General features: G+C 51.3%; 4 protein-coding genes across 4 annotated transcripts; 2 read left to right on the top strand and 2 right to left on the bottom strand.

Annotated features, from left to right (window-relative positions):
• Positions 1-1,340: 1,340 nt before the first annotated feature.
• Positions 1,341-3,823, top strand: EMWEY_00029490 (G-protein beta-subunit, putative; the record flags this gene model as incomplete). The annotated part of the gene is made up of 9 exons (XM_013481512.1): positions 1,341-1,839; positions 1,985-2,069; positions 2,207-2,343; positions 2,532-2,665; positions 2,795-2,911; positions 3,114-3,198; positions 3,379-3,453; positions 3,567-3,655; positions 3,767-3,823. 9 exons carry the CDS (start codon positions 1,341-1,343, stop codon positions 3,821-3,823), a joined length of 1,278 nt encoding a protein of 425 aa, XP_013336966.1.
• Positions 3,824-5,120: 1,297 nt separating this feature from the next.
• On the bottom strand, positions 5,121-7,980 carry EMWEY_00029480 (RON10, related; the record flags this gene model as incomplete). Its single annotated transcript, XM_013481511.1, has 6 exons — positions 5,121-5,182; positions 5,908-6,049; positions 6,161-6,240; positions 6,594-6,867; positions 7,099-7,697; positions 7,881-7,980. The coding sequence occupies 6 exons, from the start codon at positions 7,978-7,980 to the stop codon at positions 5,121-5,123; spliced, it is 1,257 nt and encodes a 418-aa protein (XP_013336965.1).
• Positions 7,981-11,317: 3,337 nt separating this feature from the next.
• On the bottom strand, positions 11,318-12,335 carry EMWEY_00029470 (LSM domain-containing protein, putative; the record flags this gene model as incomplete). Its single annotated transcript, XM_013481510.1, has 3 exons — positions 11,318-11,395; positions 11,549-11,629; positions 12,126-12,335. 3 exons carry the CDS (start codon positions 12,333-12,335, stop codon positions 11,318-11,320), a joined length of 369 nt encoding a protein of 122 aa, XP_013336964.1.
• Positions 12,336-13,056: 721 nt separating this feature from the next.
• EMWEY_00029460 (Tyrosine kinase-like (TKL) protein, putative) lies at positions 13,057-21,094 on the top strand (the record flags this gene model as incomplete). Its single annotated transcript, XM_013481509.1, has 20 exons — positions 13,057-13,195; positions 13,326-14,233; positions 14,528-14,605; positions 14,828-15,132; positions 15,359-15,804; positions 15,916-16,364; positions 16,572-17,182; positions 17,366-17,432; positions 17,525-17,599; positions 17,828-17,914; positions 18,155-18,247; positions 18,466-18,609; positions 18,820-18,889; positions 19,066-19,147; positions 19,402-19,450; positions 19,634-19,981; positions 20,139-20,188; positions 20,436-20,482; positions 20,591-20,664; positions 20,945-21,094. 20 exons carry the CDS (start codon positions 13,057-13,059, stop codon positions 21,092-21,094), a joined length of 4,272 nt encoding a protein of 1,423 aa, XP_013336963.1.
• Between the last annotated feature and the right edge of the window lie 794 nt (positions 21,095-21,888).

Below are 21,888 nucleotides of genomic sequence, written 5' to 3'. Positions count from 1 at the left end.
TGGTAGAGTAGCAGCAGCAACAGTAGCAGTAGCAGCAGTAGCAGCAGCAGCTGCAGCAGCTGCAGCAGCAGGCAGCTGCTCCATTCACAACTATTGAAAGAAAACCGAACGGTTAATTAATTCCGACTTTTCCATTCATAAAGATTGGCCTCCTCGACTCTTGCTGTTGCTGCTTTTGCTGTTGCTGCCGTTGCCGTTGCTGTTGCTGCTGCTGTTGCTGCTGCTGCTCCTGGTGGCTTTATACACTCGGCAATGCGCGGATTGGAACCGAGCTATCCACCCGTTGGCACAACGTAGCTGCAGGAGTAGCAGCAGCAGTAGCTGCAGTATTAGTAGCTGCAGTAGCTGCAGGAGTAACAATAGTAGGAACTGCAGTATTAGTACTAGGAGCAGACGTAGGAGCAGGAGCAACACCTCCTAGGGTTTAAGTTTAATATCTAGGGTTTTCGTCAATGGCCTAAGTTTCGTGACTAGGGTTTAGGGTTTGGTGGGTGCTCGTGCTTGTGGTGGCGGGGACTTGTAGAGGGTCTGTATGACATTTGTTCATCAACAAACCCTAAACCCTAAACACTAAGATCACATATTCATAGAAGGAGTGTGTATTCCTAAAGCCTAAACCCTCGCCAGCAACAAATGCCTTCGGCTCAAGGCGTCGGGACGCTGGGGGCCCAAACACTTAACCCTAGAAAGTAAACCGTAAACTCTGAACCCTAAACCCTAAAAATTAAGCCATAAACCCCAAAAGGGTTGCATCTATTTATCCATTTATATAATTATCTAAAGAGTTAGGGAATGTGTGAACGCCTGATTCTCCTGGACTCTAGCCATTAGGTTTGTGCTGGGGCTGAGGGGGGCCCCCAGGGACCCTCTTAAGGAAATCTTTGTATTTTTTATTTGTCTTCCTTAAATAGAAAAAGGGGGTTCAGTTTGGTGTTTAATATGCAGGATTTATTGTTTAACCCTTGGCTACATATTCTAGGGTTTGGGGTTTAGGGTTTAGTGTTTGGGGCTTCGATCCTGCGGTAAAGTCCGCTACTTCCTATAGACCCCAAGACCTCATCAGCCCATATATACAGCAGCCGTTGCAATAAAGAAATCAGCAACCGCAGCATAAGCAACAGCAGCATCAACTGCAACGGGAGCAGCAGCAGCGGCTGCTGCTGCTGCTGGGATGGAGGGTTGTTAAAACAGCTGTAGCTGGCGGTTCCATCAGTTGCTGCGGCTGCTACAGAGGCAGCAGCAACTTGTGCTGCTGCATCTGTAGACGCCGCTGTTGCAGTTGTTGTTGCAGTTCCTTCTGCAGATCCTGCTGCTGCATTTGCTGCTGCTACGACGACGCGATGGCATCACCGGGCATTAAGCGATGTGACCCTCCCGCTGCAGCTGCAGCTGCAGGAGCAGCATCAGCAAGAATTGAGTTGGAGTGTACAGACAGGTGTGTTTGTTCAAGTCATTTATTTGATGTTTGCTTCCATCCTACAAACCCGAAATTAGTTGCTGCTGCAGCATTTAATGGGACTGTTGAGCTGCATGAAATACCTGAGAAGGAAGTGCTGCAGCAGCACCTGCAGCAGCAACAGCAGAAGCGAGACATGGAGAAAGAGGTCAAAAGGCAGCAGCGACGCAAACTACGCAAGCAGCAAAAGGAGGAGGAGGAGCAGCAACGGGATGCCGATGATGGAAGCACAAGCAGCAGCAGCAGCAGCAGCGATTCTTCAGATGAAGAAGCCCCCGAGCGTTTCTTAGAAGCAGATTTAGAGTGTTTACCCACACGAATCAAGACCCTAAAACATCACAAAAAATCATGCAGGGCTGTAAACTTCTGGAGGGGAGGAGAAGGTAATACCCCCAAACCATAAACCCTAAACCATAAATTGCAGTTTCAGCAGGTCAAATTTTCTTGACGGGTTCAAATTTTTCTGCTCATTTAAAGCTCAAACGTTTAACGTGTAGGGTTTAGGGTTTAGGGTTTCTTTGTTTACAGCGGTTTTAACAGCGTCAGCTGATGGCCGATGCTGCATCGTAGATGTGGATTCTGGGAAGTGGACTTGGCGATCTCTCCACAGCAAGTAAGGGTTTAGGGTTTAGGGTTTCGGGTTTGTTCGTTGTTGATTCCCTGCTGCCGGCTTCGTTTGCGCTTTGCAATTTAGGTTTTTTCAGCTGGTTTTTAAGATTTAGGGTTTAGGGTTTAGGGTTTGCGTTGCAGGTCGGGTTTTGAAACGATTACCTCGATTTGTAGAAACACATTTGCTGCAGCAGACGAAAATGGAAAAATTTCTTTGTGGGACGAACGGCAGAAAATGCCGACAAAGATATTTCCCCCCGAAATGCCAGGAGTATCCTGTAAGCGACGGTCTAGGTTCTATCGAAGGTTTAGGGTTTAGAATTTGGGGTTTAGGCTTCGGGCTTATACAGCTATGGTGTTACTATAACTCTTGTGTCGATGCGCGTGGTGGTTCTTGTGCTGCTCCCACTGCTAAGAAATTCTTCATGTAAAGTTTAGGGATTAGGGTTTTGGCTTTGTGGTTTAGGCATGTGCCACTCTTCAAGTCTGCTGCTGACAACGGGGTGTGGCTATTTGACGGTTTTCGATCTAAAAAAAGGAAAATTGAGGGCGCGAAGCGATGAGCTCGAAGCGGACTTCACCAGTGTCGTTAGAGCTAAAGTAATTCCTGTGCCGTATACCCGAAACCGTAGAACTTAAGCCTTTAAACTTACTGGACTAGCAAGGCCTTTGTCGTGGCGTCAGCGTCTAGGGTTAAGGGTCTAATGTTTAGGGTTTGCGCTCATTCAGGAAGGCTCGAAGGTTTGCTGCGGTTGCGAGGAGGGGGATATCTGCATGTTTAGTTGGGGAGATTTTGGAGACTTTAGTGACAGATTTACAGATATTCGTACGGGAGTTAATTCCCTGGTGAGCTTCTGGGGTTTAGGGTTTAGGGTTTGGGTTGCAGGCAGCTGCATGTGTGAAGATTAACACATTGGAGGAGCGTCTTAAGCAACAGCGGCAGCGGGAACATCGGCAGCAGGGGAGGGTTTAGTGTAGTACAGACTGAGGGTTTAGGGTTTAGAGTCCGACAGATTGCGGGCTTAGGGTTAGGTGTTTTGTGGAGCAGGTAAAGTTTGACGAAGATACTCTTATCGCGGGTTGTGGCGACGGATGTATTCGCGTAGTGCAACTTCATCCCAACAGACTTGCAGGTGCGGATTAGGGTTTAGGGTTTGAGGTTCAGTTTGGGTGGCGATATTTGGGGTCATGTGTTATATGTTCTCTAGGGTTTAAGCTTCACCTTTTAGTGTTTAATGTATCTGTATTAAGGTCTAGTGTTTAGTGTTTGGCGTTTAGTGTCTACGGTTTAGTGTATAGGGTTTGTCATGCAGGGATCCTTGGGGGGCACGGTCGGCGCGACGGGCCTGTTGAGCGACTGGCACTAAATGCTGACCAAACTCTGCTAGGTTGGTGCTTAGGGTCTAGAGGGTAGCCTAAGGGTTTTGCAGCTGGTGTCGTCTTTTGGCATGCGTCCTGGGGAAACTAGGGTTTAGGGCTTATGGTTGAGAGTGCGCTGCAGCCTCAATTGCCCACGACAATCGCATTCGTCTCCATGAGGCGCAGAAGGCGGTGCGAATGAAGACCAAAGTTGTCCGCCGGCTTAAGAAAGTAAACCCAAAACCTTAAACCCTAAGCCCTCCACCAGACGGCTAAACAGAAAGCCCCAAACCCTAAACTCTCAGCGCTTGTTTCTGCTGCGGGTTTTGCATTCTTTTGCAGTCGCAGCAACCTCAACATGACATGCGCGCGGGAAAAGACTTTTACGACGACCTGTAAACCCTTATTTAGGGTTTAGGGTTTGGCGTCGCCGTCAGCTTTCTTCCCTCGCTACCTGCACACTGCATACATAACTTGGCAGCAAACCCTCCAGCTAGCTAGCTAGCTAGTTAGCTAGCTAGCTATGTGCCCACTTGGAGCTCCAGCTAATTACCGTCTCAGCTAGACACTGGTTTAGCAAGCTAGCTTCTTAGCTAGCCACCCATCTCTCTATGGCTAGCGACTAGCTACCTGCCTAGCTATATGGCTAGCTAGCAGACAATATAGTGAGTGGTTTTGTTTGGCTTGTAAAGCCCGATAATAAATTTGAAGTCAAAATGAATGTCATCTTCCCCCCTATGCTTTTTTTGTTGTTGCTGCTGCTGTTGTTGCTGCTGCTGTTGCTGCTGCTGCCGCACTGCAGCAGCATTTGCCCCACACCGGCGTCATTTTTGCATAGGGGAGATATGCTATTTATTTGCATAAATAATATAAACGTAAACGTAAATATAAATAACAAATATCAATAATAAATAATAAATATAAATATAAATTTATTTTTATATTTATATTTATTGTTTACTCTTTGGCTTGCGATTGCACTGCCCTTTAAAACACACATATCAGTCAAAGGAGAAACCTGCTGCTGCTGCTGCTTCTGCTGCTGGTGTCTCTCCTCCTGCTGCTGTTGCTGTTGCTACTGGTCTTGCACCTGTTGCTGTTGCTGTTGCTGTTGCTGCTTATGCTGCTGCATCAGCGGCTACCCCGTTGTTCTTCTTCTACTGAGTGCCTCCTAGGGAGCCCTTTGGCTCTTACGATATCTCTGCCGTCGTTGCAGCCAGACACCTTTCGTAAGGAGACTGCAGCAGCAGCGCAGCAGCAGCAAAAGCAGAGCAGCAACAGGGAAAGCACAGTGACAGTTGGAACGAATGCACAGCATAGAGAAGAGTTTGAACAGCAGCAATCCTCATCAACAGAAAAAGCAGCAGCAACAGCAGCAATAGCAGTAAACGCAGCAACAGAACCAGCAACATCAATAGAAACAGAAACAGCAGCAGCGGCAAAAGACGCAACAACAAAGGCAGCAGTAGCAGCAGGAACAGCAACAGCAGCAACAGCAGCAGCAGCGGGAGGAGGAACGTACGTATATCAGCAGAAGTGGGGTTATAAGGGTATCCAGGAACAGTGAGTATCTCTGCACCATTGGGGTGTCTTGACAGCTGCATATGTAATTGTTTAATACTGCATGAAGTTTTTTCTATATTTCCTTTTTTATATTTTCCTTCTTTTTTTCCTTTTTGTCTGTTTAGTGCCTCCGCTACCTCAAGGAAAGGGGGCTCGAAACAAGCCTCACGGATACGTTCCCATGTGCACAAGCTCCTGCAGCAGCAGCAGCACAAGCAACAGTACCAGAAGTAGTAGTAGTAGTAGCAGAGATGGGGACAGGAAAGGGATGTACAGGGGGGCACAGATACAGAAAGCAGCAGAATATACACCGGCTGCTGGACGAGCAGCAGCAGCAACAACACCAACAGCAGCAGCAACGACAAGACCAGCAACGGCACACGAAAACAGCAGCATCAGCAACAATAACGACAAACTAAAAAAGCAAACAACGAACAAAACAAACAAAAAAAAACACACAAACAGACACACACACACACACACACACACACACACACAGCAGCAGCAGCAGCAGCAACAGCAGCAGCAGGAGCAGGAGTTGGTTGCTTACTGTGTCCATGGGTTAGTTTGTGCAAGGAAGTGTCTCCATGTTTGTTTGAAGAGTGTCTCCTTTGCTGCAGTCCATGGTAATTTGCTGCGTTGTTTAGCAGCAAATAAAGTATTAAAAGGAGACATTTTATGTTTATAATGATTATGTTTAATAACAAGTGTCTCCTTTAATGCAGCAAGACGTAGAGAAGATAAAAATTGCTGTCTTTTTTTTATTGATTCATGGGATACAATTGTATCCTGTGGCTTAATTATAAATTCTGCTGCTGTAGACGAACTAAATATAAATCCTGTTGTGCCTGCCTTTAATGCACATGTTGCTGCTACATCTAATGGATATGTTGCTGCTGCTGGTAAAAATAAACCATCACCATCTGATGCGCATGCTGTACTGACACCTTCCTGCTGCTGCGGCTCTTCCTGCTGTTGCTGCTGTTGTTGGTGTTGCTGCTGCTGCGCTGAAGAAGAAGAAGAAGGAGGATGCTCCGTTACCACAGCGCTATCCCAGTCTATCTGCGAGCAAAGACAGCAGTAGCACATAGATGCCATCAGCAACAGCAGCAGCAACAACAGCCACAGCAACAGCAACAGCACCAACAGCAAGGGCAGCAGCAGGAAGCTGACGTTGATGGAAACATGACGCGTCTTAATTGCTGGGTTGTCTCTTTCTGATACAACTTTCCATGTCCCCTTTAGACTCCACTCTGTACACCACAAAATACACCACCAAACCCTAAACCCTAAACCCTAAACCCTAAACCCTTGGCGAACGGCTATCCATTATTCTCCCCCCAAAGTCTACTACGTGCTCTTTCCCGCAAGACAGATAGAAGTCCCCCTCAATATAGCTAGCTCCCTGTCTAGCTGTATCCAGCTGTGTGCTTAGCTAGCTACAGCTAGATATTTGGGTAGCAAGACGTCCAGCTATCTGTCCGTCTGTTTGTCCGTCTGCTTGGCTAGCTAGCTATCTGTGCATCTAGCTAACAAGCTACCCAGCCAGTTTGCTAGCTACCCAGCTAGCTAGCTAGCTAGCTTCCTAGCTCTGTGTGCGTCTTACCTCTACGTAGGGCTTCTGGGGGACATCCTGTTTTGGAGTCGAACTCTTTGCGGTGTATAGACACCGTAGGAGGGTTGACATGAAAGGTACGAACCTCCACAACGTGTTGCTGCTGCTGCGGTAACCATTGGCATGTTTCATATGTTGCTGTTTTTCCTGCTGCTACTGCTGCTGCTGCTGGGGATGAAGCAACAGCGGGGTTTAAAGAACTGTCCGCGTCGCTATAAATACTGCCAGCGGCTACACCCTCGAATGCAGGGGACTCCGGTAAAGTCTACACACGCAAACAATAAGCCTTAAACCCTAAACCCTAAACCCTCATGCTCCACCACCATGCCGATAAAACAATAAACCTTATAAAACCCTAATCCCTGACGTCTGCTGCTTAAGTACCCCTCAAATGCCCCAAAAACTAAACCCTGCAGCCTAGACCACTTTCTAGTCTGACGCTGTATTATTTAGGGTTTAGGGTTTAATTTAGGGTTTAGGGTTATAGGCGTTTTACCTGCCAAGTCCCACATAACATAGGAAGAGGTCCTGCTTCTCCATATTCAGGTAGAGACCCTGTTGTTTCTTCTTTTAAATGTGTTTTTAATTCTTTTAAACTTTTCTGCATTCTCCCCTCTAATGCTTCTAGATGAGGAGGTAAAGGATGCCCTACAGATGTAACATGTTTAGCTCGTGATGCTCCTCTTTCTGCTTCTCCTGCTGCAGGCGCTGCTGCTGCTGCTGCTGCTGCTGCTGCTGCAGGTGCTGCTTCTGCTGATGCAGGTGATGATTCTGCTGATGCAGGTGCTGCTTCGGGAGTTGCAGCAGGAGCCTCGGTTTCGCGATGCGAAAATCGGGCTTCTTCTTCTTCAGCAGCAGCAGCTGCTGCTGCGTCTGGTGAGTTTGTTGCAGGGTCTGCTGCATCCGGTTGCTGCTGCGCAAAGGAAGGGTAAAAAAAGGGGGCATGACCTGCTGCTGCGTTAACCTTGTTCTGCTGCAGCACCATGGGCAGCCTTTGCTGCAGCACGTGCTGCTTCTGCTGCAGCAAGGACACTCCCATGTCTGCCTCCACTGTAGGAATTTCAAAGTGAGAAAATCCCCGCGAAGCACGCTGGCCTACACACACATCCAAACCCTAAACCCTAAACCCTAAACCCTAAACCCTAAAATATACAACATAAGCAATTCCAGTTGTATCTCACACTCGGAACAATAAACCGGTACAGATTAACCTGGGCTTGCCTTTGCTGAGCTGTAGATCTAGGGTTTAGGGTTTAGGGTTTTCGGATCTACCCATACCTGTCAGGTGCACCGATACAATGGGGGATGGCAGCAGCATCGCTGCTGCTGCTGCTGCTGCCGCAGCAGCAGCAGCAACAGACTGAACCCCCCAAACCATCTGAAAGCCACAGAAAAAAGTAAACAGAGATTGGCTTTCAGCTGCGCCTTCCTCAGAGTTGGGATTTAGGGATTAGGGTTTAGGGTTTAGTACTCACGACTTTCCAAACCCTTCAATATATTCTGCTCTTTCAGATACAAGAAGGTAGCAATAAAACGTCTTGCTGCTGCTGCTCTTGTTGCTGCTGCCTCCGCTGCTGCTGCTGAAGTTGCTGCTGCAGCGCGATCCGCATATAGGGGAATGGGCTACGGCCTGGGCTTGGGAAGACTCCTCGACCGATCCAACATAAGGGTTTAGGGTTTAGAGTTTGGGGACTGTGGTTTAGGGTTTAGGCTCAGCTGGACCATCCGCTGGCTTCCTCAGCATCTGCAGGTGTCTAGGCGTTGCCGTGGGAACTCTAGGGTTTAGGGTTTAGGGCTTAGAGTTTATGGTTTAATGATGCTTTGAAGAAGGAAACTAAAGAAAGGAGACGGACAGTCGAAGAGAGACACAAGGTAGAGACGGTCTCCTCGCCTCTGGGCTCCAACGGTCTACACAGCGGCTGCTGCTGCTGCTGCTGCTGGTGCCGCTACTGGTAACCTAAGATTGACGAGAAAACAATAGTCTAGTTAGAGCTTCTTATAGGATTTCAACACACAGTCCGCAGCAGCAGCGCCAGAAGCAACGGCAGCAGCAGCAACGGCAGCCTCAACAGCAGCAGCTCACCGGCAGCAGCAGCAGCAGCAAGACTTCGGCGGCGCCGCGCAGACAAGCAGCAGCAGCAGCAGCGGGGGCGCTAGTGCCAGCTGCTGCTGCACTAAAGATTACCTTATATTATTTTAAATACTCTTTAATTATATTAATTACAACTATGAAATAAATGGCAGGTTGTCAGTGCGTGGCATAATCTCAACAGCGACGACACAGCAGCAGCAGCAGCAGCAGACGCTTAACAGCAGCTTAGCAGCAGCAGCAACAGCAGCAGCATCGGTCTTCTAAGAGGAGAGTTGTCGTTCTACAGCATGCGCTTAGCCTTTCCTAGTGTCTGGGCAGCAATTGGTTAAACCCTCTGCTCTCCTTGTAGCAAGCCCCCAAACCCTTAAGCCTAAACCCTATACCACGGAGGACGCCGGTGGTCTTTACATTCTGGTCATTCCCAACCAAAGCTGCAGCGGCAGCTGTAGGCTGCTGCCGCACTACAGCAGCAGCTGCTGCTGTAGCATTTGAGTGGTTGGCGGTCGCCATCGTTGCTGCTGCTGCTGCTGCGGCTGCGGTAGCTGCTGCTGCATCTCCTGCTGCAGCAGCTGCTGCCATCTCTGTAGGCGCATGCACACCTCATGACGGAAACCACCGCAGTCCTCGCCTCCACCAGAAGAAGCAGAACTTTCTCTCTTCCCCCCGGTTGGCCTTCGCTAGACCTTAAACCCTAAAGTGTGGGTAGACCGTATCGGCAAGGCGCCTAAGTAAGAGACGCCTGCGGACAGGGTAACGGCACCCGTAGCAGCAATAGCAGCAAGGGCAGCAGTAGCAGAAGCAGCGGATATAAATCACATCAATCAGAGCAGCAGTAGCAGCAGAAGCAGCAGCCGCGTCATCAGAAGCATCCGTAAACAACAATGACTGCAGCAGCAGCAGCAGCAGCAGCAGCAACTGGGCGCTCCCTCTTCTTTCCTGGCATCGTCCCTCCTCTGCAGCGTCGTCTGCTGCAGCTGCCTCTGCCAGAAAGAGCAAAGAATTTTATCGGTAAACCCTAAACACCAAACCCCAATTCGTAGACCCTCGATCGTTCAGGTTGCTGTACTTGCTACTGCCTAGCAAAATGTGCCACCCACAGCAGCAGGTCTAGCAGCAACAACATCAGCAGCAGCACCAACGGCAGCAACAGCAGCAGAAGGATTGTGATTTGTGCTGCATGCAGGTCATCCTGCTGGTCCTTTTACAATTCATTTTTGGGCTCCAACATTTAAATGGGGAATTTCGATTGCAAATATTATCGATATGATAGATAAAGATGTGTCAGGTGTATCCCCAGCTCAACAAACAGGTGCGCTGCTGCTGCTGCTGCTGCTGTTGCTGCTGTTTATGCTGCTTGTGCCGGTGTTGTTGGTGTTGGTTGTGGTGGTGGTGCTGCTGCTGGTGCTGATGCCGCTGGTGATCCTGTCGCTGTTTCTGCGCTTGGTCCTGCTGGTGCTGTTGCTGCTGTTGCTGTTCTGTACGGCTTACTGTGGCCTGTTGCCGTGTGTTTGCTGCTGCAGCGGTAGCAGCAACTGGGATTATATGGTCAAGATATAGTATGGTTATTACCCCCAAGAACTGGAACCTCTTCAGTGGTAAACCCTAAACCCTAAACCCTACACCCTCAACCAATAGGGATGCGAATGCGTACACCACAAATCCCCACATGACTCCTACGGCATCTAACCCTAAACCACAAACCCTAAACACCAGACATGACTAACCAAACATTCAGAGCAATAAAAGGTGCTGCACACAGCGCTCGAAGACAGCAAGAGTTCCTCAGCTGTTAAGGGGCCTCAAAGTATGTTAGGCCTTAAGGCTTAGTGTTTACTGAGGTGTATTTTATTTGCAGTGAATGTGGCGATGGCACTGACCGGCTGCGTACAGCTTGCACGCATTGCCCTTAAGAACTTCCAAAACAGCAGCAGCAGCGGGAGCAACAGCAGCAGCGCAACTGCACCGGCTTAAGGCTGATGCTTCCGTGTTGCTGGGCCAGCAGCAGCACAAACGGCATCACAAGGTGGCAGGTGCTGCAGCAGAAGCAATGGCAGCAACACAAGCCGCAGCGGCAAGAGCAGTAGCTGCTGCAGCAGCTGCTACAGCCACACAACAGGAGCAGCAGCCCTACACTATCAGGTATTAAAGAAAGAAAAACATTTTGTTAGCTGCTGCTGCTGCAAATAAAGCAGCAGCAGGCGTTTGAATAGCTGTTTATTGGTTGTAGGGAGACGATACCAGCTGCAAAAATCGACCCCAGCAAGCTAGAAACGATCCCAGGCAGAGCGTCTGTTCCATGGGATACGATGGCAGCTGAGGAATAAAAACGATACCAGCTGGGGAGACGATCCCAGCTGAGCGGAGACAATCCCAGCTAAGGAAATGCCGACCCGAATGCACAGACAATCTCTGACGTGGAGGAAATCCCACCACAAAAGCGATCCCACCACACCGGGCGATCCCAGTGAGCTTTGGGGACAATCCCAGTTCTGGGGAGACGATCCAAGCTAGGGAGACGACCCCAGCTGATGAGACGATCCAAGTTAGGGGGAAGACTATCCCAGTTCTAGGGAGACGATCCCAGCAGGGGAGACGATCCCCCGAGTGCAGCAGGAGACAGCAGTCAAGAGTCGTTAAGAGGAGACAGAAGGACAACAGCGTCTCCTCTAACAAATATGAGAGGGAGCTTCCTAACAGTTTTCTGTAAACAGCACAAACCCCAAACCCTAAAGCTTAAACCCAAACCCTAAACCCTCGACAGGAGCACTTGGCCCGCTATATCTAAACCACCCTGCGACAGAGTCTAAGATTTAGGGTCTGCGCTGCAGCCGGGAATCTAGGGTTTGGGGTTTACCGATAGTTTGTTGTTCTCATCCACTACTGTGAGGGTCTCCTCGGCATTGGCGAGCACCAAATTTAGGTGGACATCGTATGACTAAAACACAGGACAAGCAATTAGCGTTTAGGGTTTACATCGGATTAGGATTTAGGAATTTGGGGCTGTTGTGAGGGTTTAGGTGGGCTAGGTACTTAGGGTTTGCCTTTAGGACAGTAATCGAAGCAGCAGAAACAGAGCAGCAGCAGCTACAACAACGAAAAAAGAAATAACAACCGAAACAAGTACAACAGCAACGGCAATAGCAGTAGACGCTGCTGCTGCTGTAGTGGGGGAAATTCCTACGTGCAAGGTCCCTTTGAGTTGTCTCTCTCCTCTGCACTTAACGAAGACCTTCTCCTCCATAGAAAGGCGGGCTATGTCCAAAGGCTCTGCAGGATCAGCGACAGCAGCAGCAGCAACAATAACGGCAGCATAAACAGTCGGGCTTGGACCACACACAGTTGGTGCTGCTGCTGCTGCACCAACTGAAGCAACTGCTACAGCTTAAACTGCAGCAGACGTGACAGCTTCAGCAGCAGCAGATCTTCCATACGCCACAGAAGGCAATAGCGAAGCCCGCCGATGCTACTGCTGCTCGAATTCTTCCTGTTGTTGTTCCAGCTGCTATGCTGCTTGCATGCGCTGCAGCGCTTGCTACTGCTGCTGCTCTCTTGCTGGTGCTGGTGCTGCGGCTATTGCTGCTGCCGCTGCTGTTGCTGCTACTACGAGGCATCGTACCTTGCAGCATCTGTGAATTTTTCATCTTGGAGGGAAGAAACAGGGACTGATCTCTTAGGGTTGGAGGTTTAGGGCCTGAGGATGGCGATTTGGGTTTAGGGTCTAGGGCTTAGGGCTTCGGGGTTGCAGAAGCAAGCTTCCAGTCGGTTTCTGAAGAAGAGCAAAAAATTCATTCAACGAAACAAATTCATGGTATGAAGCAGCCATCCTGGTTGTACGACCGCTGCTAATGCTGCTACTGATGCTGCTGCTGCTCTCGTTGCATGCATCAGGAAGCCTCTGGGGTCCACCGCAGCAGCAGCACTGCTGCACCAATGTGTGAAATAGCCGGAGATTATACTCATCTTTATGGGAACAACAATAACAACGGATATTGTTAAAGACAAACAGTAGCAACAGCAGGAGCAGCAGCTGCTGCAGCAGGAGCAGGAGCAACACCACCTGTCGGCTGCCCTACACAGTAGCAAAATCTTAACCCAAAGTAATATGCTTGAAACCCTTCTTAATCATTCTCTTTAAACACGTGCTTGTGTATCCTCAACTGCAAGCCTGAGCCTGAAACCCTTTTTAAACCCTCTATAGGCACGGTCTTGGACCTGCCTCAATCGGGAATCGGCAGCACCAGCAGCAGCTGCAGCTGATGCTGCAACTGTAGGTATTCGGTGCAGTACCACACGTAGAGTAACAGGGCCCAGTATACACAGCAGCAGCCGCAGCCCCTGATGCTGCAGTAGGTCACTAGGAAAATGCCGCCTGAGGAGGCAAGTGCCGCAGCCGGAGATGCTGCTGCCTGTCATCAGAAGCAGAAGCAGCAGCAGGGAAAGTTCGTGCGGTTGCTCGCGGAAAAGGGGAAAGGCGACTTGGCTCTTGTCAACACCGTTTCAGGTACTAAGCCCTAAGCCCTCAAGAATAGAATGCAGTTTCAGTTCGCCCCTAGACAGGCGTTTAAGCGTAAAGCTTAAAGTATAAGCGTTTGGATTTATGGCTTGTGGTTTAGGGTTTGTGTTTTCTGCAGGCGATGCTTACCCTCCTACTGGAAATTTCCCCCTGCCAGCCACAGTAGACAGCAGCAGCAGCAGCCGCAGCCGCGGCAGCAGCAGCACCTGTAAGGCCTACTCCATACTGCCTCCAGCATTTCGAGCAGCTTCTACACAAACCCTAAACATCTGCTTCCCCGGTGTATCCTGGGCGGGTTTGTGCTCACCAGCAGCAGGACAAGCAGCAGCAGCTGCTGCAGAAGTGGGGAGAGAGTTTAACCGACGTGTTGATGCTTCTGCTGATCCTGCAAGACACACGTGGATCCTTGTTCACATGCAGCAGCAGCAACAACAGCAGCAGCAGCAGCAGGCAGTTGCTTGCGGGGCTCGTGAATCTGCGTGGTCGCCCAAATCTTGCTCCTCGAGGGCAGCAGCAGCAACCCCAGATGCAGCAGCAGCAGCAGCATCAGCAACCCCCGGCTGCTCCCTTACTACCCGTCAGGCCCTATTCTTGCAGCAGTGGCGCTGCAACATTGCTGCACTGCTGGAGGCGCAACGCTTGCCTGAGGTGCTGCAGCAGCAGCTGGCTGCCTCAGCAATAGCAACAACAGCAACAGGAGCAGCAGCAACCACAGCAGAAGCAGAAGCATCGCCTGCACCTACTCTAGCGACTGCGCAGCGGCAGCTGCAGGCAGCGAGACGGAACATTGCCTCTCGCTATGCCTTCCTTGTAGAAGAAAGCCGACAGCAGCAGCAACAGCAGCAGCAACAAAAACAGCAACATCCCTGTCCGTCAGCCAACAGCAACAGCAACGGCAACAACAGCAGCAGGACCCCAGAGGAAGCGCAGCTGGCTGGATGGCATTGGCCTTCGACGTTGCTGCAGCAGCGGGAAACAGCAAAGTCTCTAGATGCCGCACTAGCGCAGCAAATCAGAAACCAAAGAGTACATCTGCTGATGATGCCGCTGCTGCTGGTGTTGTTGTTGCTGCTGTTGTTGCTCCTGCTGCAATTGCTTTGCTACTGCGGCTGCTGTGGCTGTTCTTGCTGCCGGGGCTGTTGTAATTGCCGCTGCTGCACGTGCAGTTGCTGGTTCAGGCGCTTCTGCAGTGCCGTCAGCTGTTGATGCAGTTGCTGCAGTTGCTGCAGCAGCATCCAGAGGGCTTTGGCTGCATCTGCGGGGGCTCGAGACTCTGTTGCCTCATTGCTAATATGTAATCTGGTGTTGCTGCTACTGCAGGCTGCCCAGCGCCAGCTTGCGTCGAGGACCCACAAGTTGCCCCGTCTCCTGTGGCGCCTTCTTGCAGAAGCGAAAGAAGTAGGAGGAGCTGCAGCAACAACAGTCCCAGCGGCAGCCACAGCAGCGGCAGCTGCTGCTGTTCCTGTTGCTAGTCTACAGCAGCGTAAAGGGAGCAAGCTGCAAGAGTAGCAACAGCGGAGAGTGAAAAAGGCCTAGTTGTAAGGTGAACAAGTTTGCGAACTGCAACTCCTTCCGCTTTTCTTGCTCCTGCTACTGTTGTTGCTGCTGCTACTGTTGCAGGTCGAGAGGCAGCAGCGCATCGTGCTGTATGAGCAGAGCTCGCGGGTGTACGGACGGCGGGACCTCTTTGCAGACTGGAGCGGCGAGCACCACCGCATGCGTCGAGCGTTTGTGCTGCAGCTGCAGCAGCAGCAGCAGGTGCTGCAGCAGCAACAGCAGCAACAGGTTAAGCAACTGCAGCAGGAACTCGATCGCTATCGACTAAAAGTGCAGCAAAAATCAGAGACAAACAGAGAAGACAGAAAAAAAATGGAAAAGCAGCAAAGCGAGTTGAGGGCTCTACAAAGAAGACTCCATAAAAAGAAGTGCGCACACAGTCCTGCTGGCGGTGGTGCTGCTGCTAGTGCTACTTTGCTGCTGCAGCACTGCCCCTTGTACGCCACAGTAGCAGCAGGAAGGTGCCGACAGCAGCAGGGCAACGCCAGCGCAATGATGCTGCTGGCGTTGTTGTTATTGTTGTCGTTGTTGCTGTTGCCGCACGGCGTTTGCATTGTTTAATGCCGCTTGTTTTCATGTGCTGTTCCTCTCTAGGCAACAGCAGCAGAAGCGCCGCCTGCTGCTACTCCACATCAAGAGGCAGGCAGCTCCGTTGCTTCTGCGGCAACCAAGGCAGCAGCAGCAGCAGCAACAGCAGCAGCAGGTGCACTTGCTGCAACAGAGACTCGAGCAACAACAGCAGGCCCTTGATAACGCCTTGGCGCTGCTCATACAAACCCAACAAGTCTTAGAGGACTCAGCCTCCTCCTCTGATGCTGCTGCTGCTGCTTCTGCGCGGCAGCAGCAGCAGCAGCGTCTGCAGCAGAGGCTGCAGCAGCAGCAGCAGCTTCAGCAAGAGCAAAGACACTCACAACATGGCCAGCTTCAGCAGCAGCACGTGCAGCCTCACGAGCAGCAGCAGCAGGAGCAGCTGCTGCTGCTGCAAATGCACCAACAGCAACTGCAGCAGCAGCAAAAACGGGTATCTAGCAGCCTCGGAGGTGAGCCGCAAGTAGGGAGAGGTACTCGCTGAGTAGCTGCTGTTGCTGCCATATGGCTTAGGTTTCAGGGCTTATGCGTTAGGGTTTAGGACTTAGTTATGGTGAATGCAGACTCGTCCGCCAGGGTCCCGCCGCTAAAGCGTCGCTGCAGCGCAGCACAAGACACTGCGCAGCAGCAGGAGCAGAAGCAGCAGCGAGAAGAGAAACTCATGAGACATGCCGGATCAGATGCAAATGGGAAATCGGCTGCAGTGGCTGCTGCAGCTGCTCCTGGAGCAAGCCATCTGCCGCCGAGCAGTATGCGACTGGTGATTCGACCCATGAATGTTGGTGCTGCTGCGTCCGAACAGCCGCAACAGCAACAACAGCAGGAGCCATTCACGGCGAACATGCTGGCATTTACTGACCGCTGCGGCAGCTTGAGGGATCAACACCAGGGACAGCAGCACCACCACCACAACCACCTGCGACAGCAGCAAGAGCAGCAGCAGGTTTCAACATCATCAGCAGCAAACTATCATCTGAAGCAAAACCTGGAGAGTACTAGCATGATGATGGAAGTTCGTCTACACCCTAAACCCTGAAACTGAAATGATGGCATCTCGTGAATCGGCAGATCCTACTCCATCAAGGAGTTGCCTTGCTGCTGCACATTTGCTGCTTCTGACTCGCTGCTGCTGCTGCTGCTGCTTTACGGAAGCGTCGGTGCTGCTGCTGTTGCTTTGCAGCTGATTCCTTCCTCCTGATGGTGTTTTGCTGCTGCTCAGGAAGAGCAGCCGCTGTGCTGCAGCAGCGGCAGCGAGAAGGGATCTTTGCTGGCGCCCTCCACGTCGGCTGTTGCTGCTGCTGCTGTAGCAGGAGATACCGGCCTTTTGCAAGACGTTACAGCAGATCCAGAAGGAAGCAGCTGCGCCAATCATTACATGCAGGCCGACACAGCTGCAGCAGCAGGATCTGCTGCTGCAGCAGCTGCTGCTGCTGGTGGAGCAGGCAGCGTAAATGGCACTGCAGCTGCAGCGAGCGATTCCTGGGATCGTCTTCACCACGCCAACAGCAGCAGTAGCAGCAACGGTGACTTTGAGAGCGACAGCCAGAACAGTTGGCACGAGAGCGGTAGCGACAGCAACAGCCGCAGCAGCAGCAGCAACGGCAGCAGCACCAGCAGCAACAGCAGCAGCACCAGCAGCTGGCGCAGGGGCGCTGCTTCCGGGCCGCTGCTTGCAAACGCTGAAAGAGCAGCAGCAGCAGCAACAACAGCGGGAGCACCGGCAATAGGGAAATACTCGGCGCTTCTGAGTGCTGCAGCAGCTGCTGGAGGCCTCAGTGGAGAGGCGTTGCAGCAGCTGGCTTGGCTTGACGAGAGACGTGCCGACAGAACGTAAACCCTAAACCCTAATTTAACCCTAAACGCTAAACCTCAGAAAAACCCTTGACCGTGAGGAAGCCCCCCATGTGCAAGGCCAGTGGCTCCAATCCAGATTACATGCTTTGTCTTCGAAAGATAACTGTCTCAACATATGGTTTAGGGCTTAGGGTTTAGGGATTAGGGTTGGTTTCGCAGGGTGGTTCCCCCTAGCCAAGATCCTTACCGAGACGGTTCCCTCTTCACAGAGTGTTTACACCTAGAGGTGGGTGGCTAGGTTCCCAAGTGTTTTCTATTAGGGTTAAAGGTATGTATTTCAGGGTTTAGGAATTCGGTTTGGGATTTGTGTTTCCGCAGACGTCACTCTTCTCGCTGCTCCGCCTGGCCAGTACCGACAGCCCGCCTCCTGACATTGTGGCCAATATTCTTCAGGTGAGGCCTAAACCGTATTTGTAAACCCCAATTCTAAAGGTTGAACCCCAGCCTTTAAGCGTAACCCCAAAACCAGACAAAACGTAGATCCGCAGAGAAATACTTAAAACATACCTCTAACCCTAACCCTCTACCCTGCTTCTAAAACTTAGACTAGGAGGAGCACTTTAGAGCGCCAAAAGAAGGGCACCTCTGTTGCTGCTGCTGCCGCTACTGGTGCTGCTTCAGTTGAATCGACTGCTCTTGGAAGCCAAGCGGCAACTGGATGCGGGTCGCTACCGCCTCCTCAAGCAGATGAAGCTACTGCTGGCGGAGGTGAGCACCTGAGGGCTCTGAGGGTTTAGGTTTTTTCTTGCTTTGGATTCAGGGCGTACGGTGTATCATCTACTAGTTTACAGATGAGGGTTTAGAATTGAGTAGACTATAGAGTTTAGGCTTAAGGCTATAGAGTTTATTGTTGTCGGGATTCCACACTAGACGGTATAGGCTGGAAGGGGGAATGCTCAGGTTTTAGGGTTTAGGGTTGAAGGTTTAGGGTTTACTGCTTGGCTGCAGTCCAACTCTCCCTTTAACAACTTTCACCAGCTAAGGCGGGGCTACCGCCTGCTAAACATGCTCGGCCGAGGCGGCTTTGCAGAAGTGTGGGAGGTGAGGCAAAGGCCTAAACCCTAATCCCTAGAGGGCACCCCATTGAAGCATGAGCTGCTCTTACGCCGATGGATTTGGGTTATCAGGGTTTTGTTCTTTTTCTCGTTTTGGTTTTGCCATTGTGGTGTCGTTACTTGTCTTTGTCGTGTCTCCACTGACTCCACATCTGCTGTTCAGATGGATATAGGGTTTAGGGTTTAGGGGTTTTGGGGGTTCAGGTTTTCGACCCACTGACATGCTCCGTAGCAGCAGCCAAGCTTCATGTTCTGTCGTCAGTTAAGCGAGAAAGGGAAAGGCTAAAGATCGTTAAACGCGTGCAAAATGAGATTGAAATACACAAAGATATTAGGCCGCATCCTCACGTAATACGCTAAACAATACATCCGCCAAACCCCTCAGAATCCCCTAGGCGGACACCGACGCACAGCAATCACATTGAAGTGTCACCCATAAATCACAAATCCCTAATGAGACAGGAGCAGGCAAAACTACAAATGGAAACCCTAAACCAAGACCACCTTAAGCCTAAGGATCTAATTTTCAGGGTTTAGGGTTTACAGCTTGTGCTGCAGATCGTGGAAATGAAGGCCTGTTTTGAGATGGGCAATGACGTCCTCGCCAGCATTCTCCAGTTCTGTGAAGGTCCCAATCATAAGCCCTAGGCCTTAACCGTTGTTAACCAGGAAAAGTTCATGAGGATCCAGGCAGCCAGGGAGAGGCGAAAAAAGGCAGAAATAGCTGTAGCCGCATCCCGCAACAGGACTGGCAGAAGCCGCAGCAGGAGCAGCAGCGTTAGGGGTTTTGTTTGTGTTTTCCAGGAGGTGATCTCGACCACTACTTGAAGATTTCGGGGCCTCTGGAGGAGCCCTTGGCGGCTCGTTGGATCCGGCAGATTCTGCTGTAAGACTGGCCTCTAGCTACTTATACGTTTACCTAGCGAGCACGCTTGCACGCTAGTCGTTGGATAGCAAGATTAATGTGTAGGAGGGTAGCTAGCTTAGCAGATGGCTAACTACCGGAGCATATTGTTGGGTAGCCGGGTGGATGCTGGGTAGCTAACTGGATAGCGAGCTGGGTAGCTAGATGGATAGCCAGCTAGCTAGCTAGCTGGGTAGCTAGCCGAGTTGGTGGGCTATGCCATTCTTCTGTGTCAGGGCGCTGCACTACTTGAAGCATCAACCCAACGGCAGCATTTACCACCTGGTGAGCATGAAACCCAAAACCCTACACCCTAGGGTGGAGGTTTTGCCCCGAATGCAGTACGTCTTGAGCGCCCAGTTTCCAGAGGGGTGTTTCCGCTCCTCTGCGGGCGCAGCATTTTGGTCTCTGGCACGATTAGGTGCATGCAAGCTGCGCTCATGCATGCGCCGTTTATGGGGATTTCAGGACGTGAAGCCGGGGAACGTCTTGTTGCAGGAAGGTGACTGCAAGCTGGCAGACTTTGGACTCAGTTGCTTCGTCCCCAGGGGGGAGACAAAGCCATTTACAGGTGGAGGGACGCTGTGGTATCAGCCTCCCGAGTGTCTGCTGCTTCAACAGCAGCAGCAAGGCCGGCAGCAACATCAGCAACCACACGAGCAACCAGCCCGCATAGACACCATTGCCCAAGACCGCATCAAGAAGGAGCCGTCTCCCAGAAACCAGCAGCAACAGCAACAGCAGCAGCAACAGCAGCAGCAAAAGCAGCTGCAACAACAGCAGCAGCAGCCTCTACTGGTGCTGGCGGATGAGAAAGTGGGCAGCCAGTGCTGCCCAGGTGGCGGCGAGCTTGCTCTTGCTGTTGCGTAGTTGCTGATGCTGGCTATCTGCGTTGCTGCTGTTGCTGTTGTTGCTGCTGCTGTTTATGTTGCCTTGGTGTCTGGTATTTGCATTGCTTTTGCCGCTGCTGCAGATTGACATATGGGCAGTGGGTTGTATCCTATACGAGATGCTTTTCAACAAGTAAGTACATTTCATGTGCCTCCTACATTTACTGCTTCTGCTGCTTCAGTAGGAACATCAAGTACGGCAGCAGGACAAGTAGCCACAGCACAAGCAGCCTTTGCAACTGCAGTAGCAGCAGGCGCCCCGGCCGGTGTTACGTGCATTGAGCCAGCTGCTGTTTCTGCAGTAGCAGCAGCAACACCAACTTGCAGCAGCACCAACAGCAGCAACAGCTGCAGGGCTAGGTATGTGTTTGCTCCTGCAGGCGGCCTTTCTGCCGCGGCCTCCCCCCCGGACACGCCGACCCTTCTGGTGGGATGAGCTCTGCTGCTGTATCACCGTTTTAGCTGCTGCTGTAGCTGCTGCTTCTTTTGCTGCCGTTGCAGTTGCTATCGGCTGCTGTAGGTTTTTCTGCTGCAGCACATATAATCGCGAACGCCAAGGAGGGGTTCATTGTCCCTAACGGGCCCAGAAGGATCTCCGATGCAGCAGAAGTGAGGAACGGCTTGCAGTAGCACATGCAGTAACAGCAGCAGCCGGCCTGCTGCAACACATGCAGCTGGCGGTGCTGCATGCGGTCCACAAATGGCTGCGGGTATTGGTGTGGTCCTGGGGAGCTGCGGCTGCTCGTGCTGTCGATGGTGTTGTTGCTGCAATTACGGCTGTGTTTCTCGACCGATTCCTATGTCACTTTGGCTGGAAACGCTACCGGGATACCTGATGCATGCGCCTGTGCTGCGTCTGCTGCTGTTGCTACTGCTGCTGTTCCTGCAGGACATGCTGCGGCGTTTGCTTGCCTACGATCCTCGGGAGCGGCTGTCCTTAGAAGAGGCCTTGGAGCATCCTTTCCTACGCAAACCCTCAGCTGGGGCTAAGTTGGCCGACAGAATTGAGGAGACACTTCTTGCACTGGAGAAACAATAGCAGCAGCGAGCTGCTGCTGTCTGCCTGAAAGAGCTGTTGCTGCCGCAGCAGCAGCAGCACGTAGACAGGAAACAATCTTTTTGCACCGGTCACCATGGGCAGCAAGCTGCAGCGGTTGCTGCTCCTGTCTGCTGCGCGTGTAGTGACTGTTGCTGCCCCACCGGCAGCAAGCCGGCAGGAGTCCCCGAATAGCAGGCACAATGCGGGGAGCAGCACGCTTAGCAGCAGCTGTTGCTGGAAGAGACATGGACAGAAAGAGACAGAGTCTGTCTCTAGTGACAACAACAGACCCACAAACATGTAAAGATGCATGCACGCCAGTAGAGCGAGAGAGAAAGAGAAATATATTTACAGAGAAAAAGATAGACAAAAAGCAGCAGTGACACAGGGGCAAACAGACAAGTACCAGCAGACACCGAGACAAGAAAGGCAGAGGAAAACAGCGACACAGACACAAGGTGACACAGATATGACAAGGAAACGACAAGGAAACGGAGGCGGAAAAGCCACAACAAGCTAATCCGAAATTCGGGGTGCATTTGTATTCCTCCGAGAACGTAATAAAGCAGAGGCGCAGCGGGGTGGTCACAGGCCTAAGGCATCTCTGCAGCAAATGCAGCAGGCAGCAGCAGCTGCAGCAGCAGCTGCTGCAGCGAATGGAAGGGTTGCAAGAATAGCTGTAGCTTTGTTTCAAGATGGCTTGCTACTGTTTGTTTGGCTCTTTCTGCTTTTACAGTGGAGACTTTGTTTTCCAGTGCATAAGGAAACGAGTTTATATATATATATATATATAT

The sequence above is a fragment of the Eimeria maxima genome, genomic scaffold (genome assembly GCF_000499605.1).
Source record: "Eimeria maxima Weybridge genomic scaffold, Emw_scaff348, whole genome shotgun sequence".
Classification (NCBI taxonomy): Eukaryota; Apicomplexa; class Conoidasida; order Eucoccidiorida; family Eimeriidae; genus Eimeria; species Eimeria maxima.
This window is presented reverse-complemented; position numbering and strand designations above follow the sequence as displayed.